A 23,745-nucleotide genomic window follows, 5' to 3' on the forward strand; every position below is an offset into this window, starting at 1 on the left:
AAGTTCTTTCAGGGGTCTTCTAAAGGACAGAATTTCAGGGTTAAAAATAATAATATTGAAATTGTATTGATAGTTGTTAAAATGATACAAGGAATTGTAAATAAAAGGAAGTTATGAGATTTTTACAGAGGAGAGCCATTCACCGATGCATGAAGTTAATATTTACTGGGCACCTGATTAGGTGATGAGCGGTCAGGGAGGAAGGATATCCCCGAAGAAGATATTAAAATGAGGTTTGGAGAGAAAGTAGAAGTTAAGGTGAGGGGGTGATTCAGCAGTTAGAGTAGGCCTGTGATCACACACATTCTTAAACGTAATTGTGCCCTTTTGAAAACAGGGTTTGTAAGGCTTTGCAATCAGATAACTTTTCAACACAAACTTCTGTTGGTAAAGGCAGGTATCGTGGAAATACCATAAACAGTGACCACCCACAAAACTGAGTTTCAGAGGTAGTATGCACATTTAAATAATGATGCATTTTTGTGTAGGTCTAATCCACAAAATGTGTGTCCTGTCCTTTCCCTGTAGTATCAATCCATTCGTTGAATTAAGCCCATTTTAAAACATCTCATCATACGGGAATCTCATACAGAGCTTATCATTCCCCTAAACATTGGTTTCCAATTTTCTATTAAAATGGCTATTTGAAAAGAGATGTATAAAAAAGATCTATTTTAAAAGTGTTTCGTGTTTTTTCCCTGAGATGAAAACCCAAGTCCAAGCACAGCTCTTGAAAAGGCCAGTGACCCGTCATGACTATTTTTTCAGTGATGAACATTTTCAGACAGAGGTATGGGACACCGAAGGGCCCGCTGTCCAGATTTAACAACGGGTAGCATTCTGCCCTGTCCGCTCCGTCTTGTGTTTTGCGGGGCAAACATCGTAGGTGTCCTTCTCTGCGGTTGCTTTGGGTTAATTTCCCCATTTATTTGCAAACAATAGTAAGTATTCTTCAGAGACCTTTCTGGCACTGATCTTTACCCTTTCATCTTCCCAACTGATTCATCTGCTCCTCTTTTTCTCCCCTGAGGACTTGATTTTCTTTGAGTAAACTTCTGTGCCCCAAGTAAAACGAGCACCCTTGCATTTAAGGGTCCCGCAACTGTGCAGGTCATTGGCGGTGGGCAGTTTTAGCCCGGCGCTGGGTCCTGGCTTTTCTGAGCATTCTTAACAGTCCTGAGATCTTCAGTTTTCAGAACTTTAACAAGTCACTTTTTTGGTTTCAGGGCACGCCCGCTTCCCTGTTACAGAACCATTAATTGTCTTAGAAACCGTGTAAGTAGTAAGTAAATACCGGTAGGGTCTGTGTGTCCATTGTTTCAGTAATGTAGTGAGCGTTGTGTTTGCCTAGAGACCTCCCCTTTGACATGCCGGAGGGGAACGCAGCTGGGAGTAGAGACCTGGGGTATTCGGGTGTGAGAAGAAAGTACCCTGGTCATTGCTGAAAAGGAATAGTGTTATATTGTGCCTCAGGTTGCTTTCAAACTGAAGGGATATGAGGGGATTGCTTCAAAACTGCAGGACAAACACGGACAGCACCTTCGCTGCAAAGGCTACCCCAGAAGGGTGGGGCTGGGGCACCAAGTACTCAGCTGAGCAGAGAGAGCACAGGTTCCTTGGGAACTCCACACTCAGCCACTAGAGGGCGAGGCACACGGAAAAACCCCACCTGGAGTCCCAGTGCAACCTGCCCTCCTCTGACCTCCCTGGGATGGGTGGCCGGGAAGGCACCCAGTGTATTTCTATAGATGCATTGGTCCCCCAACAACGACACAGCTGCCCAGGGCCATCAAGTGGGCCACGGCTGGTCCCCCCAGCTTCTGAGGCAGCTGTCCCAAGTTGAGCACAAAAGGAGGAGAAATGGAGGCCCCGTTGGTGCTGGGCACATCGTGGGCACGAAGCTGCATCCTGAGCTTTGCCCACACGGGCTCACGGCCACCTCACAGAAACCCCGCCATCTGAGGTGAGGGGGGACGGGACACACGCGAGGTCCAGGGTCACAGAACTGGAGCGTGGGGAGCCAAGACTCTTAACACAAGGCCGACCCCCAAGCTCGTGCTTTTCTCACTCAGGGTCCCCACAAATCACTTCCGATGGAAACAAAACCACTGCTTGACCTTCCCGGGCACTGGCTCCTCCTAGTGGAGTGGTTGGAGCGGCGGGATCTTCTTGCAAGACCTTCTACCTGCACTCCATGAATGCCCCCCATGCCCACCCCCAGCCATTTCTCTACTTTCTCCTCTTCTGACCAGGCTGCAAAAAGGCAGGAAATACCATTCTGGACGTGACGGAGCTGGGCAGGGGACGGACCGGACTTCGTGGGCAGCCAGCAGCTTCTCAGCGATCGCGCGGTGAGCAATGCACTAACTATGCTTTCTCTCTCTCCGCGCTTACATTTAAAAAAAATCCACATAAATAAAACAGCTCAACAGAAAATCTTAGTTACCTGACAACTTTACTCGGGGAGTTACTCTGAAACGGGGCTGCATTAGGGGCGTCGGGCCAGGCCTCCGTGGCAGGCCCGTTTCCGGTGTGCGAGAGGACGCCGCGGTCCCACGCCTCGGCTCAGGCAGCCTATTGGGACGCCATCCCGGTTGGCACAGGGTGGTGGTCACATCGCAGCCAATTCTCTTTTTACTTGGGCAGAACGACCAAAGAAGGCAGGTATTTCAGAAACCGGGCGGTGTGCTGAGCTCCCGGACCTGAGCTCTGTGCGCCGTGCTGCCCCGTGAACCGGCCCCACTGCTGTCTGGGTTACGTGCACAGAAACTTGTGGGGTCCCCCACCCAGTCCGGTCCCCAGTCTGGGCGGCAAGCAGTCTGCTCCACTTATGGGGGTGTTCCTCCCCTCCTTGAGGCTCCTGGAATCTTCTGGGGAGGATGGAAACAGGAGCTAAACCAAGGCAAGGACGCTGGCAAGAGATACGGATCCACAAAAGCAAAGCCGCGAGGGGTGGGCGGAGGCAGAAGGAGAGAGGGAGAGACAGGAGGTTAAACCACGCAGCCGCACAGCCAACGGGGAGAGCCGTGAGAGACACACTGGGTAAAAGTAAGACGCAGCCAGCTCCCTCCTTCAGTGCGGCAGGTGAGCCCGCTGTACCCTGCTCGTAGTGAGCCCCGTTAGTGTCCAACACCTTGACTGTTAGGGTGTGTTCACACGCTTTTGCATAAATCAAAAAACGTGGCAAATCAATCTAATGGCAAAATCAGAGGGAAAAATTCCAATTTTCCCATAAAACACAGGCAGTTGTTTTCAGCCCTGTATAGAGCTCTGGCTGCCAAATGAAAAACAAACAAAAAAATCATCCTGCCACAGGATGCTCCAAAAGCCTGATTCATGAAAAAGAGACAATTTATTTTATGTTTAATAAAACGTTTATTAAGGTGGTAACACAAGATAAATCATGCAAGAGCTCAGTAAAAACAAAACAAAAAACCAAAAAAAAAAAAGAAAGAATATGAGGAATGGTGATTGGTTCTGCCAATTTAAAAATATGCAAATCAGTTCTGTCCCAAGAGTAATTTGAAAACCTGTTTGAACCTGAGCCGGGCACGGCTGTGTCGTCTTCCAGAACCGCAGACCAGAGCGACGGGGGAGCGCTGCGTCCCAGTGCTCAGGGGGCCGAGTCCCGGGTCCAGAATCACCACCAGTGTCCCTCGCCTCCCACACCGCACGGCAGGCAGCCAGAGCCCCGCCCACCCACTGAGCCCTTCGACACCCTTGGGGGGTCTCAGGGGGTGCTTTTTAGCAGGGCGGCAGGCAGGCACCTTTGGTGACTCTTAAACGAGACTCTGTCTGCACTCAGAACCTTAAAATGTTTGGTAACGAAAACCGAAGTACTTGCACGTCACCTCTACCAGCCTCAAATGTAGTGTTGTGAGTCCGAGGGAGGCTGTCCACGTCCGAGGGGAGAAATGTGGACAGACACACCAGGCTGCCCATAGTGTTTCAGATTTCAAACAAGCGTGACTCATCTTTTGGCTAAAAATAAATATAGTGGAATGCAAGTTCGGTAGACGGGTGAATATATAATCTACCAACTGTCAAGGAATACAATTTCATCACAGACATTTCAACAATTTCAAGGAATTTAAAAAAAAAGTTTGCACAATTTCTCACAAAATCATCACTTTTGGAACTACCCCAATTGAAGCTACACACTGAATTTATTAATACAGCATTAAGTTTCTTTGTGTAAAAAAATCTTTGTACATAGTAATAAAAAAAGATAAGGCAAGATGCGTCAAACAGAAACCTCTGGGTCTTCTCCTCTGGGCTCTCACCAGCCGCGGGCGCCCGGCTGCAACGCAAGAGCCGAGTTCCGGTTTCCCGTGTCGCGCATCTCGTGCCTTCGCTGCGGTCGGAGGTCTGGCCGAGCACCCCGGAGGACAGATGCTGGGGATGGGCTTTGGCACTTACGCTGGCAGGCTGAGCTTCTTCCCCTTGAGGACTGGGGCCGGAGAGAAGGGAGAGCGAGAGGTCACGGCACAGACGGGCTCCGGTCTCCTTCCCCCCACCCCCGAGGCCCACCACACTCAGCACACCACCAGGTGGGTAAGGGGCAAGGACATAAGCTTCTGGCAACCAATAGCCACTGGATTCGGGTGTCAACGGAAACACAAACGTGACCGAAATTATCACTAAGTTGTAGCAGCTTTCAAACACGCGCTCCTCCCGAGCCGGGCCCACCGCTGGCCCCGGGGCTCTGGTGAGTTCATGCATTCCACACTCACGCCGACGTGACGACGCGCACACACAGGGATGCCGACGGGAGCGCCGGGTCTCCTGTGCGGCAGGCCGCGGCCCGAATGTGCACGGGCGGGGCGGGCGCACTGCGGGGGTACGCGTAACGGAACAGCAACGAAACACTACGGCTGCTGACAACCGCGGAGGTTCCCAGTGACGGACGGGAAAGACTGTCCGTGGGGGAGCAGTCAATCGTGTATCCCCTTACGTGCATGGGGAGAGGCCTGGAGCCACATTTACAGAAATAGGAACAATGGTCTCTGAGGGGCAGGGCTTCAGGTGACTGTTTGTAGAACTATTAGTTCTAAGTGGACTTTTTACAATGAAGATACGCCACTGCAAAAACAGTACCGCCACAGCCAAAGAGAAGACGAAGAACCTGACCCAGAACCGAACCGGGCGGTCGCTGAGATGGTTTCCTGCAGCCGGTCCCGCCCCACAGAGCGGGAGCCAGCGCGGGAGCGCGCGGGCCTCGGGAACAGGGCCGGCCGGGTGGCCACCTACCTTTCGTGATGTACAAGTAGAAGAAGTCGCAGTACAGGATGGTCTGCACCACGCCGGCCACCACGGCGATGAGGTCGAAGAAGCCCTCGAAGTAGAAGCGCCAGATCCAGTTGACGAGATAGAGCGCGCGGTAGAGGCCCAGGAAGAACAGGTAGTGCGTGGTGATGGTCTCCGCCTCCCCGGTCTTGCTGATCATGAAGAGCTGCGGCAGGATGGCCACCGACTCCAGGTAGATGGAGAAGGTCCACAGAATCTGCGGGGGGCACGGGCTCCGGTCAGCAGCCGGGCCCACGCGGGCCCACGCGGGTCTCAGCCGCGGGGCGGCGCCAAGAGCAGGGGCGGGGCACCTGAGCCCGGGACGGAGGAGCTGAGCGCCCTCACGAGGCACAGACACCTCAGCTGCGTTTCAGAGACACACGTTCCCGGTGCCAGGCGGGGTCACCTGGGCACCTCCGCCTCTTTGAAAGTTCATTACCGTGTCCCTCCAACACCGCCTCCTTCCCCGCACAGACCTCTGGGATCTGCGTGTGTGACGTTCCCCCTGGGGAAGCGTGTCCCGGCCTGGACCCAGGGACCCAAGTCAACGCTGCTTTCCGCCAGGGCGACCGCTCTGACCTCCAGGCTCCCCCCGCTCCCTCACTGCTAACTTCCCTCAGCAGCCGCTCTCCTGTCCAGGCTATCCAAATGGTCCATTCTTCCTACTCTTTAGGCTTTTTTGATGTGGTTAAAGTAAAGGGGTAAGAAGTCAGAGTTGTAATTATGCAAACTCTGCCCAACGAGGTGCTCTATTCACGCTGAGGACAAAAGGGCTCACAGGTGGCCCCTGGAGCGCTGTATAGGCCCAGGCACTCAGAGCGCCCCCAGAGGACCGACAGCAGCGCGGGCACTGAGCCCAGGGTGCGGAGGGAAGGCCTGGCACGGAGGATTGGCGTGGCAGCAGCGCTGCTCCGGGGGTCACAGGCACGGCATCAACGTGTGACACCTGCCCGTCAAGGGGAGACAGAGCTGGGGATCACGCTCATCAAACCCTCAGACAGGCTGGGGTGCGACTGGGGCCACGGAAGCCAGGTTCGCACTGCAGAGAGTCGGGCGACAGCCTGTGGGCAGACACCCAGACACCGGGGGCCGTGACTCCTGCCCCCGATACACCAAACAGTCTGCGCCGCACCAGAGGCTTGCCAGCTGGAACCAAAACAGACACCCGGAGCAGAGCAACCCCGAGCTACCTGCGAACAGGCCAGCTCCCCAGGGAACCGGACGTGCCCACCGAAAAGCTGCTTTACGGACCTCGAGAGGAGAGAAGTCGTGGTTGACGAGGAACGAGAGGCCCCCCACAGGGACCACCAGGAACTCCACCCGGAAGGTGTCGTGGTTGCCGTCGTACGTCGCCTTGAACTTCATGTAGATCAGGTACACCGTGGCGTAGGAGCAGGCGATGTAGATGAGCTGTGAGCAAGAGACCACCGCCAGGCCGTCAACGCCTCCTCACAGTGCTCCCACCTCCCCTGGCGTTCCGCAGCGTCCACGTACGTACGCCGAGTAAACGGAACCACACAGCCCGTGGACTGTCAGACCAGCTTCCTTCAGTCAGCCGCCTGCACCCGAGACCCTACCCCCACCCCGTGGCTGGTGCATGAGCAAAACGAGCGGCCCCTGTGGTGCGGGGCAGGGGCAGCAGCAGGAGCAGCACCCGGTGGCACCGGCCGTTCCCAGGTGACCGATGTTGCTACAAGCACTGTGTGCGGGCTGTCGTGTGGCTTTTCATTTCTCTTGGTGAACACCTAGGAGTCGAGTCCCAGGTCGTATCTTGAATGTAAGTTTAAATTCATAAGAAACTGCCAAAGAAAGTATTTTTAATTTCACTTTAAATTATTAGAATGCAGTGTAAGGGGAAAAAAGAATGCGAAGCTCGATGCAGTCCAAAACCAAGGTCCTCCCTTCCAGCACCGCGGTGCTTCTCAAGGCCCTCTGAGATAAAATAGCGCAACTCCCATTAAACTGTGCAGTGATGGCCTTGGCTTAAATTATGCTGCTTTAACACTGAATGCTCAGGTAGCTGCTGTGAAACCCTGTCCGGTAATTTAACAAGAGCAAACCCGAGAGTAAGTGGAAAGGAAGTGAGTGTAAAATGCGGCCAGAGCAACAACAGGAGCGACTTCAGCCGCACAGCAGAGCTGCCCGGGGCTGCCGTGACCTGACGTGACCTTGCCCACTCGAGAGGCCAGCGCCGCTGGTTCGTCCGACCCCGAGGCCGAGCCTGACCTTCGGAAGCTGCGTGGGTTCTCAGACTGCAGAGCCTGAGGCCCAGGGACCCAGGAGCAGGTTGGCCCGGGAACCCAGACAACTGGGACGCCCAGCCGACTTTCTAGGAAAAGCATCTCGCAACACCCAGCTGGGCAGCGTTTGGGCGAATGGCCGAGGACAACGGAGCGGTCATCGAGCCCTCACACATTTCAACGCAAACACAGACACCACACTGTCCCTGGCACCTCATGAATTATATCTGCCAATAGTCAAAAGGTACAAAAATTGTTGGTCATACCCATCCACACACCAAAAAACTACCAAAAAAATCAAGAGTGGTATCTGATACTGTCAGAGTTCTCGCCACACATAAATACACGCACACACGCACATGAATAAAATAGCATACAAAACCAACGCACACAGAGTCCCCCAAGGTGGCCAAGGTGCATGGTAGCCAGCCCGTGGCCTGCCCGGACCACGTCCACGAGGCTCAGCAGCCCCAGGGGACAGAGCCCCTCCTGCCCCCACCAGGGCTTGGCGGGGACAGTAGAAAGCTGAGCGCGTACAACTCGACTCACACCCCTGACTTTTCGGGTGTGCTCGGAAACCAGGACCAAGCAGAAGGAATGCTCCGAGAGCCAGCCACCTGCCGGGGCGGGGAGGGCTTCTGGCCCACACCCTGCTAATACCTGCAGCTTCAACCTGCCTGGACACGCGGAGACGCAGGCCGTTTTAAGCCAGCTTCCTGGTGACGAGGCTCCCGCCGCTCGGGGACGAGGAATGTAACGATTCCAGGCAGCAGGCTCCAGCACTGCTCTGTCTGCTCTGACCCGGGCGCACGGACACGCCTCTGGGCGCTACGTGTGGGGGAGCCGTCTGAAATGCCACGCGGTGGGCTTCAGCGTGAACGAAGGCGAGAACCAGACTCCTTCAAACGCTCGCCCCACAGCCACACTGTCTCCCTCCCGGCGCCCACCCCAAACCGCAGCCGTCCGTCCGTCCAGCTGCGAGACGACTGCTCTCCCCCAGCAGACCGACCTCTGCGTGCTTTCCGCCCTGCCCGGTGCCAGGGAAGCGCCCGCCCCGTGGGCCCTCGGAGCCGTGTGACAAAACTGCGGCTTCCCTAGGCGCGGGGCGTGTCCCACCAAGCGCTACACGGGATGTTAGGTGTATGCGGACACCCCGCACTTGAACAGTTACATGTCTGTTCTAACGAGGGCTCGGAAAAATGCACGGACGCCAAAGGCACCACGGAGCCGACGCTGAGGATAAAGCACAGGTTTAAAACACGTGCTCAGTAAATGGCGGCACAGACGCTGTCTGAGCTGGCGAGAGGAATGAAGGCGGCACACGCACCGGCTGGGGGAGACGTGGACCTGACCACAGCCCCTCGGCAGCAGAAGGCGGTGTGGAGGGAGGGACCGGCTTTCGCCCCTCGTCCCGGACCGGGGAGTCCGTGATTTCCCACTCACTGCTTGAAAACTCACAGTCACCCCCCTTTCTTACAGGGTCATCAAGAGCGTTAGAAGTTTGTCATACTCAAGGAGCTTAAGGTTAAACGTTTGTGAGTGCAAAGCATTTCATTAAAAAGATATTGCTCTGAAACGGAAAAAATACCCTCAGTGGTAAGTTTCCACAGGTTGTGACTTACGCGCGAACCGGGTTCCACTGGGAGCCGCACCTACCTTCATAGATGTGTTGTACAGCGAAATGAACGAAGTAAAGAGATCCAGGTAGCGAGTTGTGAAGACCAGTGCGAAGAGGAGCTGGCTCTTCCCGGAAATGCCTGCGGAGACAAGGGACGGCGTCAGGGCAGCGTGAAGAGCTCGGATCCCTGCTGGCCGACAACACCGCGCAGGCGCGGCGGTGGGGACGGGTGCCCGCCGGGGTCGAAGGCTGCACGGGGCTGACACTGCACACGCGTGCCCGTTCTCCTTTCCCTGAACGTCCCCGCAGGCGCGGCGGTGGGGAGGCTCGGGGCGGCCCCTGCGAAGTGACCCGGCTCTGCCAGGGCCAGCGCGCCAGGCCGTGTGCGGTCCCAACGAACGTCCACTCCTCAGGGATGACCCTTCAGGCGGGGGCTCTGCTACTACTGGTGCCGTCGCCGTAGCACCTCTCCTTCCGTCAGGAAGCAAAAGCGGATGGCGACAGACCCCCCCCCCCAGGACCGTGCAGGACTCCCAACGGCTGAGATGGGGACCCTGCTCAGGAGGGGTCCGAGCAGCAGCCCCCGGTATGGCCTCCAAAGTGACTTTCTGCGGCGGCAGCATTTACTTGGACATGTGACGACATTTCAAAATTCCGCCTCTCAAGACTCACCGCAGGGCCTGCCTCGCCCCTGCACGGCCGTCTTCGAAAGCGGCAGGCTCTTCCCCTCCCCTCGAACCTGTCCCCACCTCCACTGACTGACCCACTGACCCACCCCCAGAGCACCGCAGCGGCGGTGCATCCGGCTCGGCGGAGGCCGTCTGGGTCACACGGTGCTCGCCGGGCCTTTCCCACACCTGCCTCTGGCCAGGTGCTCCTGCCGGAGGCCGCGCACTCGGGGCTCCAGCTGCCGGGGGCCGAGCGAACGCGCTAAGGGACCCGGGCCTCCCTGCAGGCCAGAAGCCGCCCACCCTCGTCGACACTGGGAGCCTCACGCCACCAGCCTTATTTAAGCGTGTTTTTAGCAGCTATGTCGCTGCACCCCCAAAACCACGCTTCAAGTAATAATATTTTACAGAACAGTTTTGCGGCTTGTTGAAGCTAAACACCCGGATCTAAGGATGTTCGTTACTCCCCGTGTCTGGCTACCTGCAGTTCAAGCCTGCTCACAAAAACACCCGAGCGGAAACCGAACCCGGACCCATCAGCAGTGACCGACCACAAGGGCTAAGGGTGGAGATACGGAAAGTACGCTGCTGTTTTTGCTTCCAGAAAGGAAGGCCTTTCCTTTCCTGCCAAGGACCCCCGTCCCAGGGAGAACCGAAGAGGCTGCAGTGGACACAGACAACAGGAGAAGAGACAGGGCCGGAGGGGGGAGGACGGGGGCCCGTGGGCCACATGTGACGTGTGCTGGAGCCTCGAGAGAATTTCCAGTTAATCGCCTATTTGGTTCTTTCCAATGTTTTAACAAAAAAACCCACAGGGTACATACGGGCAAACGTTGTGCAAAGGGTCTATTCCAGCGGAACTTGGACAGCCAGGCAGGTCTGACGCCCTGTCCTCACTTCCTGCGTCCCTACACTGAACACCAGGTTCTGCCAGGGCACTGTGGCCACGCCCCCTTGCCACCCAGCTCACACATCACCTGCTCTGGGAAGTCACCTCGGGAGACCACCCCTTACCGCTGTTCACTCTGCAACGGAAACGGCTCCATGCCAGCTGCTGCCGCGGCTGCTGGGACAGCGCTTAGAGAACACAGGGGGCAAGCGAGCTGCTGTCTCCCCCCACCCCCCACTAGACACAGAGCCTCCAAAGGCCGGGACCTGCCTCACTCCATTTGGTGTCATCTGTGCTGAGCACCGGGCCTAAGCAGGGCTAAGGAAATATCTGCTGAATGAATGAACAAATGGGCAAAAGAAAATGGAATTCATTTTATTTTCATGTCACGGGGTAATTTCTCCTTTTGTGGTATTTTGGGGCAATACTTCCGAAGAGTTTCTAAGTCCCACTGTGTCTCTGGGACTGCAACAGGCGGTGTGCTCCGGGCTTCGCCCTAATTCACTGCCAGAGCCAGTGGGAGAGCGCCGGAGCAGAGCACGGGGCGGAGGGCGGGGACAGGCGGCGTGTGTCCCGGAGCTTGTCCCGTGGGGCAGAATCCACCCGGGAACCGCCACGCTGGCGCCCGAGGGCAGCACGCGGTGCGACCTTGTTCTTCCCGGCCTGGGATTCTGATAAGCAAGCGGCAGCTCTTCCCATTAAACAGGAAAGCTGTCCTGTCGGCGCGGGAAGGCAGGAGTCCCGGCTGAAGACACAGGGGCAGGGCGAGAACCTCCTTCCTGGAGGAAGGCCTGCCAGGAAGCCAGGGGGCTCCTGTCATCCATTCCTTCTTGTTTTGAGACCAAAGCGTGCCGAGGCTACCAGCTCTCAAGAGTACTCACTGTCGAGTATTCCACGCTCTTTTATTAAACATTCCAACTGGGCTAACCTACACGGAACAACAGGCAAACAGGCCTTTTAGTGCCCCTCCCGCCTGCGTTTTGAGTCGAGCCTCCAGGCCTCTCTGAAGCCCCCTTGCTAGCGCGCCCTTCCCCACGACCGCGCAGCGCTCTGTCGTTCTTCTGGGAACTGGCAGCTCCGTCCATTTTTCCAGGTTTATTTAAAATTTTATTTGTAGGACTACCTTATTGTGGGTATGAACCCTTTGTCACGTCGCTATACTGCCAACTGTTTCTCTCAGTTCCTTGTTTTTCAACCTGGATGGGGTTCTGCGTAAGTTAACCTGGGAGGCGTCCCACCGCGGCCGCCGCCGCCGCGCCCGTCCAGGAGCAGGGTGTGGGCCACACTCGGGCCAGCGCGCGTGCCCAGCAGCACAGCCGTGGCCCCCCGCTCGGAGGGCTCTCACACGCCGCCGCTGGGCCGCCAGGGAGCCTGTCCAGGCCCTTCCTGCCGCCTCACATTCACAGGGCTGACTGCTGACATGGTTTAATGCCTTATTTTAAAAATCTTTATATATATATATATGTATAATATATATATCTTACTATTTCAAGTAAAATGCAGCTTTCTTGAGAGCAGAAACTTGGGTGCCTACAGGCTGCTGCTCCGAATTGTGTCCCGAGCGCCTTGCACACAGTGGGTGGTCACTAAATGTCTGGGAGCAACGAACGCTCGAGAGGCTGGCACTCAGGGACCAGAGGTGACAGCTGCTACAAAGAGGGAGGCTGGGAATGTGACGCGAAAGCTTCCGGAAGTGCTCGATGACAACAAGAGACTAGGCGTTTTCCATTCACTTCAGAAACAAGACGGGCAGTCGTGAGAAGTGCAGGGACGCAGCGCGACCTGGGCACGCATGGCAGGACGAAGTCCACAACCCGCACAACGATCTAGGCAACACGGGGGAGGTGGGGGGGGACTCGGAGAGGACGGATCCCACCACAGTTCCAGTACAACAGACACAGCACTGCTAGTGGCTCTCGGCCCACGGGGCCCACGGGGCCCACGCAGCCCGACCCTTCACCTACAGACCGGCCTTGTTCTCCCGAGGCTGCGCGGCGCAGCGCGTGGGGCAGGGGTGAAGTGATGCCCGAGCGCCCTGTGGACCCAGCTGCGGTGACCGTTCAGGAATGTGGGAACCTCACACTTCACTCGGGCGCCCTCTGTGACGACAATGGCAGGCACAGGCACAGGACAGTGCCAACGCAGACGGAGCTAGACCAAGGCCAGCTCCTCGGCCCCCGCTCTCGAACTGGGCCCGCGAGGCAGCCGTTCTGAACGAGACTGTCAGGACCGCGAGCTCCCGCCTCCTCGCCGCCTGCCTCACCCCTCACCTGCAAGGCGGAAGCCCTGTGGGTCTGCAGCTGCGGGCGTGTCCAAAGCAGGTGCCAGACCCCCACGTGAACCCCAGCATGGGCACTTCCAGAGCGAGAAGCACAACCGGGATATCCGTGTCTCCTGTTCCAGTTATCTGAGAAACTCGTATCAAATTCTGGCTCTTTCAAAAGTCTCTGAACAACTTTTGTAATTTAGGATGGAAAAACAAACCAGCTAGTCAAATTTAACATTTAATTCTGAATAAATAACCTTGGTGATGTTGACTTTTGAAAGGCCAGGAAATCTCCGGGGTACGAGCTAAATGCCCCTAAGTCTGACAGCGAGAACCGTTTCACGACGCCCTGCGACTGCAGACTGACCCTAGGAAGACTGGGCAAACACACACGAGCTTAATTCACTGACTTCTCTTCCTAATTCCTTTGGTCGGAGTGTTTTATATTTTCCTAAATGCTCCTCAATCTCCCAAATGAAAACAGTACTAAAAAACAAACAAACTAAACGAGAAAAAGGACTCATGGACAACAGTGTGGTGATTGCAGGGGGGAGGGGGTATAAGAGGACTAAATGGTAATGGGCAAAAAGACTCAACAAAAATTAAATTAAAAAAAATTTTAAAGGACTTTTCTGTCTGGGGTTGCACCAACTTCTCCCCAACACCTTACTTAGTGCAGATGCACACTTAGGAGACACCGCGCTGCGACCTCACAACCTGGCAGCGGCGGGGCTCCGAGAAACACATGCAAGAAGATGAAGAGACGCATCTGAAAACGATGGAGCAAAAATGAAGATTACAAGTAACATTTCCCATCAGGGAGGGGGACAAAACGGGTGACGGTGTCCTGAAGGTACGAATTCCCAGGCATAAAGGACGGCAGGCCCAGGGATGTGGCAGTGACAGCAGTTAACGGTTCTGCACATGTGAAAGTCGCTAAGACAGCAGATCTTAAAAGTTCTCATCACAAGGGAAAAAATTTACCTGCCTGTGGTGACAGATGTTAACTAAACTTATTATGATAATTATTTTGCAAAACACACACATATCAAATCATTACAGCTGCACACATAAAACAAATGCAATGTTGCATGTCAGTTACATCTCGATAAAGCTGGGGGGAAGAAAAACATCCGAGTACAACAAAAAAGACCTGAACAACTGGTCTGGCACCAGATGTTTAAACTGAAGTCACTTAGGACAGAACAGACAGATATTTCTTCAGAACCCCTAACTGGAAGTCACCGATCGCCGCTGTTCCGACCCTGGCTCTCCCGTGGTGTTCTCGCCCTCCGAAGACTCGGTGCCCTCGTCCACAGGATGGGAACAGTGGCACCCTCCTCATGAGGTCATTTTAAGGACTACGTGGAAGGAGCCGTACAAGGCACTTAGCTCACTACCCAGTACACAGCAAGCACTTAAACGTCAGCTATCGCAACCTCTGTGACCGCTCTGCTGTCACTAGAAATCACTCAGCTGAACGACTCTGAACTACGGACACACTGAGAGATCACCTTCAAGCCTGACACACTGGTTCAGACCCTGGACTTTGTAACACCCATTTTGATTGCTCAAAGGTCTTTTTTGTTTTTGCTTACTTCCTGGAGCTCAGCTATGTTCCGGGGAGAGGGGTGAGGCCTGAGGACAGCGGTCAAAGATGTGGTGCTACTTTAGACGTGGGAGTTTTTAGAAATCAGGTAAATGGAGTCTCTGCCACCCAGGTCCTTTAGGACTCCATCCTTGACCGCCTCCGCAAAAACTAAGTTCTCGAACTCATCAAAAGTTATTTCACCCTGGCCATGGCACCAAAAATAAGTTTAAGGAAGCATTTTTAAAAAGTTTCCATTCTGAAGCCCTGGCTGGTATGGCTCACTGGATTGAACGCTGGCCTGAGAACCAAAAAGACGCTGAGGGTTAATAAAATGTAGCAGCAAGCACGCAAGCAGCGGCAAGACTCATCTCACGGCCTCCCAGCACTGCAGGCATGGGAATGGGTACTCCCGGGGAGGGAGTCGCCAACTCACTGGTGACGTGGAGCGAGGAATTACCGGAGACCACAGGAGACCTCCGCGGGGTCCTGCAGGCGCCGCAGGTTTCAGAAAACCCGTTATTAGATGGAGGCACTCGGAGCTCGACAAACGAGTGGGTGTCACAAAACAGCATTAACTGTCCCCAGGAAGTTCTTTCGAGACCTCCCCACACCATCTCCCATAGCAGGCGTGATCCTGCTGGACCTGAGAGCTGGGGGTAAAGCCCTCAGAACTCGAAGGACAGGCCTGACCCTAACCTACAGGCCAGTCCTCCAATGGGCAGGGTTCGGAGCGGAGCGAGGTGACCTCTCCACATCCCCGCCCCACCTACCGCACTCGCACTGGCCTGGCTGCCACGTCAGGCAGAGTTGGCAGCGGTCCGTCGCATCCTCCTCCCGCCCGTCCCATTGATTCGCAGGGTCCTCGCACCTCCCGACCCTCACCCGGGCCCCGGCCCAGGCCCTCGCTCAGGCCCGCGGTGAGACGCCCACCGAAGCCAAGGGCGGCGGGCGCGCCTGCCCGAGCCCCCATCCCGTGCCGCCACCCAAACTTTTCAGGCAGAACAGGGCTCCCCGCTGTCGGGTCTGGGCCTTCCGCTCTCCGACGGCTCAAGTTCGGGAGCGGACCAAGTGCGGAGCGGGGCCCAGGACCACGACATCTCGCCCCGGCCTGACAGCCCCCCCCCGGACGGGTCGCAGGCCCCCCGGGTCCCTCCGCCCGCGCAGCCGCCGGGGGGCGTGTCGGGCCGTGCAGGCCTGCAGGCGGCTGAGCGGCCGAGGTCGGCGGGTCCTCCGCACAACCGGGTCCCGCAACCGGGCCCCCGCCCGCCGCTCACCGGCGCAGGAGCGCGTCTTCCAGATTTTCAGCAGCAGGATGACGATGGCCGCCAGGTGGGACAAGTCCCCGGTCAGCCGGAAGATGTTCATGGCGGCGGCGGCGGTCGGCGCGGCTGCCCCGGGGCTCGGCGGCTTCGGCGAAGGCGGCGACCACTGAAAGGAAGCGACGAAGATGGCGAGAGCGGGCGCGACGTGGCCGGGGACGTGGCCAAACTGCCGGCGCGCGCGCGGGGCAGCCTGGGAAGGCTGGCCGCCGCCAGGCCCCGCCCAGACCCCGCCCCTTAAAGGGGGCGCGCCCGAACGCCGGCCCAGCAAGGAGCACTTTTCCCCGGGCTTCCTCGGGGGGGACCCCGACTCCGCTCCAACTCCCCCCTGCGGTGTTTCCGGCTTCTCCTCGAGTGCCAGCGATCTCCTTTAATTTTTAAAACAACACTCCCTTGTGAACGAGTTTTTCCCTCCCACTGATCTTAAGAGCTCTACAGGCTTACTGTACGAAAAAATGTAGGAGACAAACAAAAATTAATCCGTGATGGCATCGTTCAAGATAAGATCTGTATGGGGGGTGTCCGGGAGGATGAAGATTCTGTCGTGCTGGTGATTCCCTTTGGGAAAGCGTGCAAAAGTAGGTGGAGGAGTGAACAGTTCTGTGGGATGAGAGGGTAAGTCACAGGAAAGTACCAGCGGAATGGAGCTGCCACACGGAATCCTGAACCCCTGGTTCCAAGGAACAGCACTGGGCTCCAGTGTGGCTTCACAGGCTCCCCACGGAAAACTGGGTGGTTCCTGCCTTCCGGTCACTAAAGGGCCCATTCAGGGCGGTTTTCCTAAAACAAAGGGCATCTTCGAAGCAAGTCGTCCGCATCCTTGCATCCAGAACCGCCACCTGGCCCCCAGCACAGCTCCCCTGCTAACTAACGCTGAAATTGCATCGCGTCCCTTTGGTAAAATGAATGCAGCAAGTGACGCAACTGTTTTGTTTCAGGGGGCTGGTTGTAAACCCAAGGCGGGCTCCCCCTGGCTCGCAGAAATGCTTTCTTTGGTTCAGAATTGAGCACCTTGTTTTAAGTTCTGAATGGGTTGCCCACATTTCATCGGGGCACTTAAAATAAAAATCTGGCCCTGGCTGGTGTGGCTCAGTGAGATAGGCAGCATCTCTCGAACGGAAAGGTCCCCAGTTCTATTTCTGGTCAGGACACAAGCCTGGGTGGCAGGCCAGCTCCCATCCCCACCCCCCCATCGCTGGGGGTCTGCGGGATGAAGGGATCGATGTTTCTCTCGCTCTTTCTCTCTCCCTTCCCCTCTCTCTAAAAATAAGTAAGTAAGTAAAACTCCGGACACCTGGCTTCCTTTGAGAAGGTCCAAAGATCGGGCAGCACTCCGAGTGACGTGGAAGTCTGTGGCTGGAGGGATCAGAAGCTCCCCCTGCAGACAGCATCCCCCCTCCAGTGACTCCAAGCCCAGCCCTCCCTGTTGTCTCTCCCCTGTCCCCCCCCCCCCCCCCGTGTCAGTTACCTGACAGCCTTGTGTCACTGTTTCCTGGCCTCACCCACATCCTATGTTTGCGTTGTTCATCTGGCCCCTGTAGACTCTAACTTTGCACCCCTGGTTTTAAGGGTCTGGATACAGGTGGCCAAACTGTTTCATAGAAAGGAGACGGTTTCTAATTCTCTGGAGCAGCTTGGGAGGCCCCTACCTGGATGTCATTCGCCCTGACTCAATGAGCAGTTATTGAGCACTTGCGGTGTGCAAGGTCTAGAAATAGCTGGGCCCATGGGAAATCCAGTTGCTGGGTGACAGGGTTATCGGTGAGTAGACACCCGGTAACTAAAGCCTGGGTGTGTGAGAATTTGCCAAGGGAGGGTAAACAGTGCCCGGAGCTGCTTTAATAAAGGTCAGTTAAGATAAGGGCAACAGGTCCTCCTTGTAGCTTCCTGTCAGAGGCCGTGTCAGCTTCGGGGGGCGATGAGAGGCAAAGCCAGGCGCCGCCATGTGCTGAGAGGTGATTGGACGGTGAGGATGCAGAGGCAGCCAGTGTGGACAACAGCCTGAAAAATCTAGCTCTAAGCCCTGGCTGGTGTAGCTCAGTGGATCGAGTGAGGGCTGCGAACCAAAGTGTCGCAGGTTCAATTCCCAGTCAGGGTACATGCCTGGGTTGCAGGCCATGACCCCCAGCAACCTCACATTGATGTTTCTCTCTCTCTCTTTTTCTATCTCCCTTCCCTCTCTAAAAATAAATAAAATCTTTAAATTAAAAAAAAATCTGACTCCAAAGGGCACCGGCCACTGAGGTCCAAACTGTTCTCAGAGGTGGCAGGAGGGGTATTTGCGGGGGACAGGGAAGAGTCAGTGGAGGGGGAGTTGTGGCCGCAGGCACACGGAAATGCCTGGGAGCTCGGGGAGGCAGGAGTGCTGTGAGCTGGGGTGAAGCGGAGGCCTGGACAGCACGGGACGAAGATGAGGGCAGAGGCACGGAGGCATCGCAGATGGGGAAGGGGAGAAAATCCCGCTCGGTGGAATCCTTTCTCCCGTCAGCTCAACCCAGGGACCTCTGAGGCCTCCTTCAGACTGGGACCGTCCTATCCCTGGCACCTGATAAGGAAGCATGACGGGCCAAACTGGGTCCCCTCCCCGAAGTCCCATGTCGAAGTCCTAACCCCCAATACCTCAGAATGTGACTGCGTTTGGAGCCGGGGACTTTAAGGCCGTAATTAAGGTTGAATGAGGTCCTATGGGTGAGGCCCTACTCCGGTAAGATTGGCATCCTCCTAAGAGGAGGAAGAGACACAGGGATGCACATGCACAGAGGGAAGGCCCTGGGAGGGCTCTGTGAGTAGGTGGCCATCCGAAAGCCCTGGAGAGCAGCCTCAGGAAAAACCGCGCCTGCTCCCACCCTGACCTTGGACTCCCAGCCTCCAGAACAACAAGAACATAGACCCCTGTTTTTTAAGCCACCCGCTCTGTGGCATTTTGTTATGGTGGTCTGAGCAGGAACAGGAAGTGGTAAGAAGGGAGGTGAGGGCTTTCTGTTGAAGTCCCTAGCACCTGTGGCCCTCAGAATAGTAATATTAACATTTTAAAAAGCATCATGGAAATGATGCTAAACAAAACAAAGAAGACATTCCCGTTCAGCGGATGGGCTCTGGGTGTAGACGGACCCAAGTTTTCATTCTCACGAGTCACATAACCTTCCTGAGCGTCAGACTTTTTATTTGTAAAAAGGAGATAACAAAACCCGGGGGGGAGGGGCGTCGTGGAAGTACAGTGACACGAAATGTGTGACAACCTTGAGCACACTACGTCGCAACCATGGACTGACGTTACCGGGAAAGGCGGTGTGTAACCAGGCTGTGGCATTGTGTTAGCATTCCTGGGAGACAGCGGGGAGGCGGTGGTGGGTGGGGTGCACACACTCACATTCAGGGCTTTGCACCGACTCAGCTGTGAAACCCATGACATGCAACCTCCTAGGAAATCAGACACAGAGAGGCTGACCCCTAAGATGTTTGCACCCAGCACTATTCCTGGCACAGAGGAGGCAGTCAAAGGGTATTGGCGAATGCATTTATGAATGAAGAGAGTTCACTGAGAAAGTTAGAAGACTGAATGTCTATAACCATTTGTTGATGGGTGTGTTACTCAACCCTCTTAGTGTTGCAAGAGACAGAAACCCATTCAAACCAGCCAAAGCAGAAAAAAAAAAAAGTAATAATAAAATTTAAAAACTGGCTTGGAAACGGATAAGTCCAGAGACCTGCTTCAGGTAAGGTTGGATCCAGGGACAAAGGGGTGCACGGAGCAATATCTGTTCTGCCCTCCTGTATTGGCTTTACACCCAGGCAGGCACGCCCTCGGGGGTGGTCTGGGCAGCTCCCGCCAGCATTCTAACCTCTATATGCCCAGCAATTCATCCAAAAGAGAGGAAGCCTCCCTTTCCAAACAGTTCTAACTTGAGTCCTGCAATGACCCTGAGCCACCCAGCCAGAATCACAAGACCATCCTTATCCGGTAGGTACCACTCCAGGGTGTGGAAATAGGGCAGGGATAATTTCCCAGAGGGAAACCAGCAGAAGGGCCACTGGTTTCTCACCAGGCACAGGCCAGGGCTGCCCACTGGACTAAGTGTACCTGGAGAGGGGTCAGCTGACTCGTGGGTGACCAGGTAAGAGAGAGCGAGAAGCATGCCAGCTGGAGGAAACAGGAGTATGGGTAGCCAGAGCCACGCTGGGTCCAGGCAGGACTAGGGACACGGGGGAGTTTAAGGAGGCTGGGGTCTGTACCTGGTGCCTGGCCGAGGGGGCATGTGGTACATTAATTGCAAAAACGGCCCTGATTCTCACCCACCCCCGGATCCTCTGCGGCGTGATTTTGCAGCATCTCTCCTCGAGAGTGGAGTGTATGTCCCTTCCCCTGGATCCCGGGCTGGTTTTGTCACTTGCTGTGACCACAGACCGGGATGGAAGGGACGGTTTGCCAATTCCGCCCTTAGGCCACACGGGCTCCTCCGCGCCTTTGCAGCGAACCATCCCAGAGCTGGGCCCGAGGATGGGAGGCCACGTGAAACCATCCCAGCTGCCCCAGCCAAGACCCCAGGCTCAGGAGACAGCCCTGCATGGTGAGCAATGCAGCCTCGCTGACTCCCACGGGCTGTAGACGCTCAAGCGAGTGCACCGGGCCCAGGTCAGAGCAAAACTGCCTCGGGGCCCACAGACTCACGAGCAGTAAGTGGCTGCCGTTGTAAGCAACTGAGTTTTGGGAGAGTTTGTTCCATGGCATTGTGCAGCAAATGGGTAACCAACAGAAGGCATGTTAGGGGAAAGAATCTAGCTAGTGCCCAGCTTGCCGACCCGTGCTCCCGGGCACGGGGCCGGATGGATCTACCAGGTGTTTCTGATTTGCAGGAAAACGCCACTCGGGGCACCCGGGCTGCGGGGTCACACCTGCTCACAGCCTGGTGGAGCCTGTCACCTCCGGCGATCACACGTTCCTCAGACACACAGCTGTGGAAACGAGTGGACGTTATCCAGCCCGAGCTGCTGGGCAGAAACGTACGCCACTGGCCACGTCTGGGTATGTCCTTCCCCACCCTGGGATTATGCGTTTTGGTTTAGGCATTGCTATATGGTGGCCATGAGTGGAGAACCAAAACAAAATAAAACAAAAACAAAAAACACCAAAAAAACATGGCCTCAAAGAGGGCCTTGTGAGGGACTGGCAAGAACAGGAGAAACATGGGCCGTGTGAACCCAGTGGGAGGGAAGGAATCCGACAGACGGGCTTAGAGCCCCGCTCAGAATTCCCCGGAAGAAAGGTGAGGGGAGAGGTAACAAAGCAACAAGAAACTGCCTGATGCCAGGAGTTGCCAGCTGGAGGCTGGAAAGGATGAAAGAAGTCAACACGCCTTCCCCGCCCACAGCTTCTCCCGCCCCCTCCCCACCCCCCATGTCCAGGTCACTCTCCCCTCTGTCCCCTGTCCCCCCCAGGGGCTCCGGATGCACACGTGCCCCGGTGCACCGGAACGGCCTCTGGGGTTTCCCAATATGTCCTAGATCCTGTCATGTGCCCCTAAGCTTTACTCAACGGGACCTGTTCCAGGGACCGCCGCTCCACCCATCCCACTCACGGTCCATTCACCACCTAGCATCTCTCCGTCCTCCCAGCCCCACCCTGAGGACCCCCACCTCACTCCCAGACTCCCCACTTCCAAGTGGCCACTTCCAGGTGGGAGCGAAGCTAGTCCACTGGATAAAAACCTCAGTTCTGCGGCCTGACAGAGGGTCTTGCTCCTCCAGTCCTCCGCTGTTTCTCTCCCCTGCTTTCCCCCAGTGCCAGCCCACCTGCCCCGCTTCTGGGCAGCAGCCGCTGCAGTTGCTTCCAGCTCCCAAGCCACAGCCTAGGTGCGGATTTGTGGCTCTCCTTCCTGTGTCCCTGCTGCCTTCTGAGTGGCCCCAGGGGGCCCCAGCTGGGTGAAGGACCCCCAGGCCTCATAATGCACCGTGGGGTGGTGCGTCCAGCAACTCTGCCTCTTTCTCCAGGGTGCAGGGTCCTCGAGGTCTGAGCCCCATGAGCGTGTCCCCCGGGGCCCACTCTTGTTCGGACATTCTTCCTCAGAACCTGGCGCGCTCTGGCCACGCCATAAAGGAGCAGACAGCAGGCGCTGCCCCAGGGCCGTGGCCACGTCTCAGTTCACCTGCCGGTTGCAGTCCCTCTCCCCTCCCTGGGTCCCCCGTGACCTGGGGGCTGGCTGCCCTGGCTGGCATGCCTGGGAGTCAGGCATGGCAACGAGCAGGAAGCCAGGGGCACGTGGGGTGCAGCCCAGCCGGGAGCAGTGGATGGTCCTTCCGGGGGGAACACACCAGCGCCCGTGGGCAGACGCGGTTCACTTCCCCTGGGAGTCCACACCCACTCCTGCCCCGTGCTCTCAGCGCTCAGGGCCGGGGGTCGGCTGGGAGGTGGGGGTCCAACCGACCCCAGTGCCCTCACAGTGGCTGAAGTTCAAAGGCTGAGGTAGCTGGAGACACAGGCACAACAGCCCGAGGTCCCAGGTAGGAGGCGTGGGAGGGGCAGGCGCGGCCCAAACCTTGGTGGCATGCAGGCAGCCCACTCGGGCACAGCCTCTGGTATCCCTCTCCATGACCGGGCTGAAGGGGTCGTAGGGCAGCCGCTGTCACCAGGCCAGGGGCGAGGCCATCCCGGAGCTGCGTGCACCCTCCCCGGCGTGCAGGTCGCTGAGTGCCCGCTAGGGAGGGAGGAGCAGGGGGGAGGGTTTGGTCAGGGTTCCAGGAGCCCCCTCCCCCCTCCAACACCCGCCCCACCTCATCCTACCACCCAGAGCCAGGGCAGAGACTTACCGCCCCCTCCCCAGTGCAGGGGTGGGGATGTGCCTCTCCCTAGGGGGTGCTTTCCCAAACCCTGCCTCACAGAAGACCCCCCCTTTCGACCTCTGCCCCTGAGCTCTCCCGAGAGGGGCCCCTTAGGCCTTCCACCACGGCTCACCTCAAACTTGCTCATGAACTCCGCGAAGATGCCGAAGAAGGCCTCAGAGGTGGTGGCTTTGGAGTCCTCCCCGAAGAAGGCCAGCGCCTTGCTCAGCTCCTCCATGGCCTCCCGCTGCAGCCCGTCCAGCGCCCGCAGCACCGGCTGGGCGGTCTCCAGGAACGACTGGTGGGCCACTGCTCAGGAAACTGCACACCCGCTGGGTGCCCCCAGGTTCCCAGGCAGCGACCCTGAGCTGCCCCACGCCCGTCTGCCCCAGACCCGGTGCTCAGCTGGGAGCCGTGCCTGCTCAGGGGCGCTGGGCCTGCCACCCCCAAGTGCAACCTGGGACCAGCCACGTGCAGCCCAGCCGCAGCCACTGCCCTTGCTCCTCTCCATGGGGTGACTGTCTCCTCCCTCCCAGCTCTGCTCAGCTGCCACCGCCCCTCGTCCACAAGCATTCACTCGGAGCAGTCCCCTGTCCCTCTCCAGGCCTAGGCTGTCTCTCCTTTTCCACGGCACTCGTCACTGTCTGTGCTCAGCAGGAATGTTCCTCTCTCCTGACTGTCTCCTGGTGAGCCAGGGCCTGACAAGCCCCTTTTAGTATCTTTTTAAAAAAACTTTTTAATAAGGATTTTATTTATTTATTTTTAGAGAGGGAAGGGAGGGAGAAAGAGAGAGAGAGAGAGAAACATCAACGTGCGATTGCTGGGGGTCATGGCCTGCAACCCAGGCATGTGCCGTGACTGGGAATCGAACCTGCGACACTTTGGTTCACAGCCCACGCTCAATCCACTGAGCTATTCCAGCCAGTGTCTCCCTTTTCGTATCTTGTAACTTAAGTCTGGGCTGGACTGGGGATCATGACGATGAGACAAGGCAGAGGCTTTGGGGCAGTCAGAGAGCTCCTCCCAGCTACACACAGACTCAGTGTAAGTGC

The 23,745-nt window shown here is 56.6% G+C and overlaps 2 protein-coding genes across 3 annotated transcripts in view; both read right to left on the minus strand.

Moving 5' to 3' along the window:
• Positions 1-3,355: 3,355 nt before the first annotated feature.
• Positions 3,356-16,052, minus strand: KDELR2 (KDEL endoplasmic reticulum protein retention receptor 2). The gene is made up of 5 exons (XM_028527607.2): positions 15,833-16,052; positions 9,183-9,283; positions 6,538-6,696; positions 5,251-5,503; positions 3,356-4,450 (listed from the first exon to the last, which is right to left on the minus strand). The coding sequence occupies exons 1-5, from the start codon at positions 15,921-15,923 to the stop codon at positions 4,416-4,418; spliced, it is 639 nt and encodes a 212-aa protein (XP_028383408.1). The 5' UTR covers positions 15,924-16,052; the 3' UTR covers positions 3,356-4,415.
• A 2,986-nt stretch (positions 16,053-19,038) lies between these two features.
• The window catches only part of LOC114509839 (Grid2 interacting protein), a 29,872-nt gene continuing 25,165 nt past the window's right edge, over positions 19,039-23,745 (minus strand). For both annotated transcript variants that reach the window (XM_028528390.2, XM_036013902.1), the window contains 2 exons: positions 22,827-22,991; positions 19,039-22,569 (listed from right to left, as the gene is read on the minus strand). In XM_028528390.2, coding sequence (XP_028384191.1) covers positions 22,498-22,569; positions 22,827-22,991 — 237 coding nt within the window. In that variant the 3' untranslated portion in view covers positions 19,039-22,497. The remainder of the gene's footprint in view (positions 22,570-22,826; positions 22,992-23,745) is intronic.

This window comes from Phyllostomus discolor, chromosome 13 (assembly GCF_004126475.2).
Source record: "Phyllostomus discolor isolate MPI-MPIP mPhyDis1 chromosome 13, mPhyDis1.pri.v3, whole genome shotgun sequence".
Classification (NCBI taxonomy): Eukaryota; Metazoa; Chordata; class Mammalia; order Chiroptera; family Phyllostomidae; genus Phyllostomus; species Phyllostomus discolor.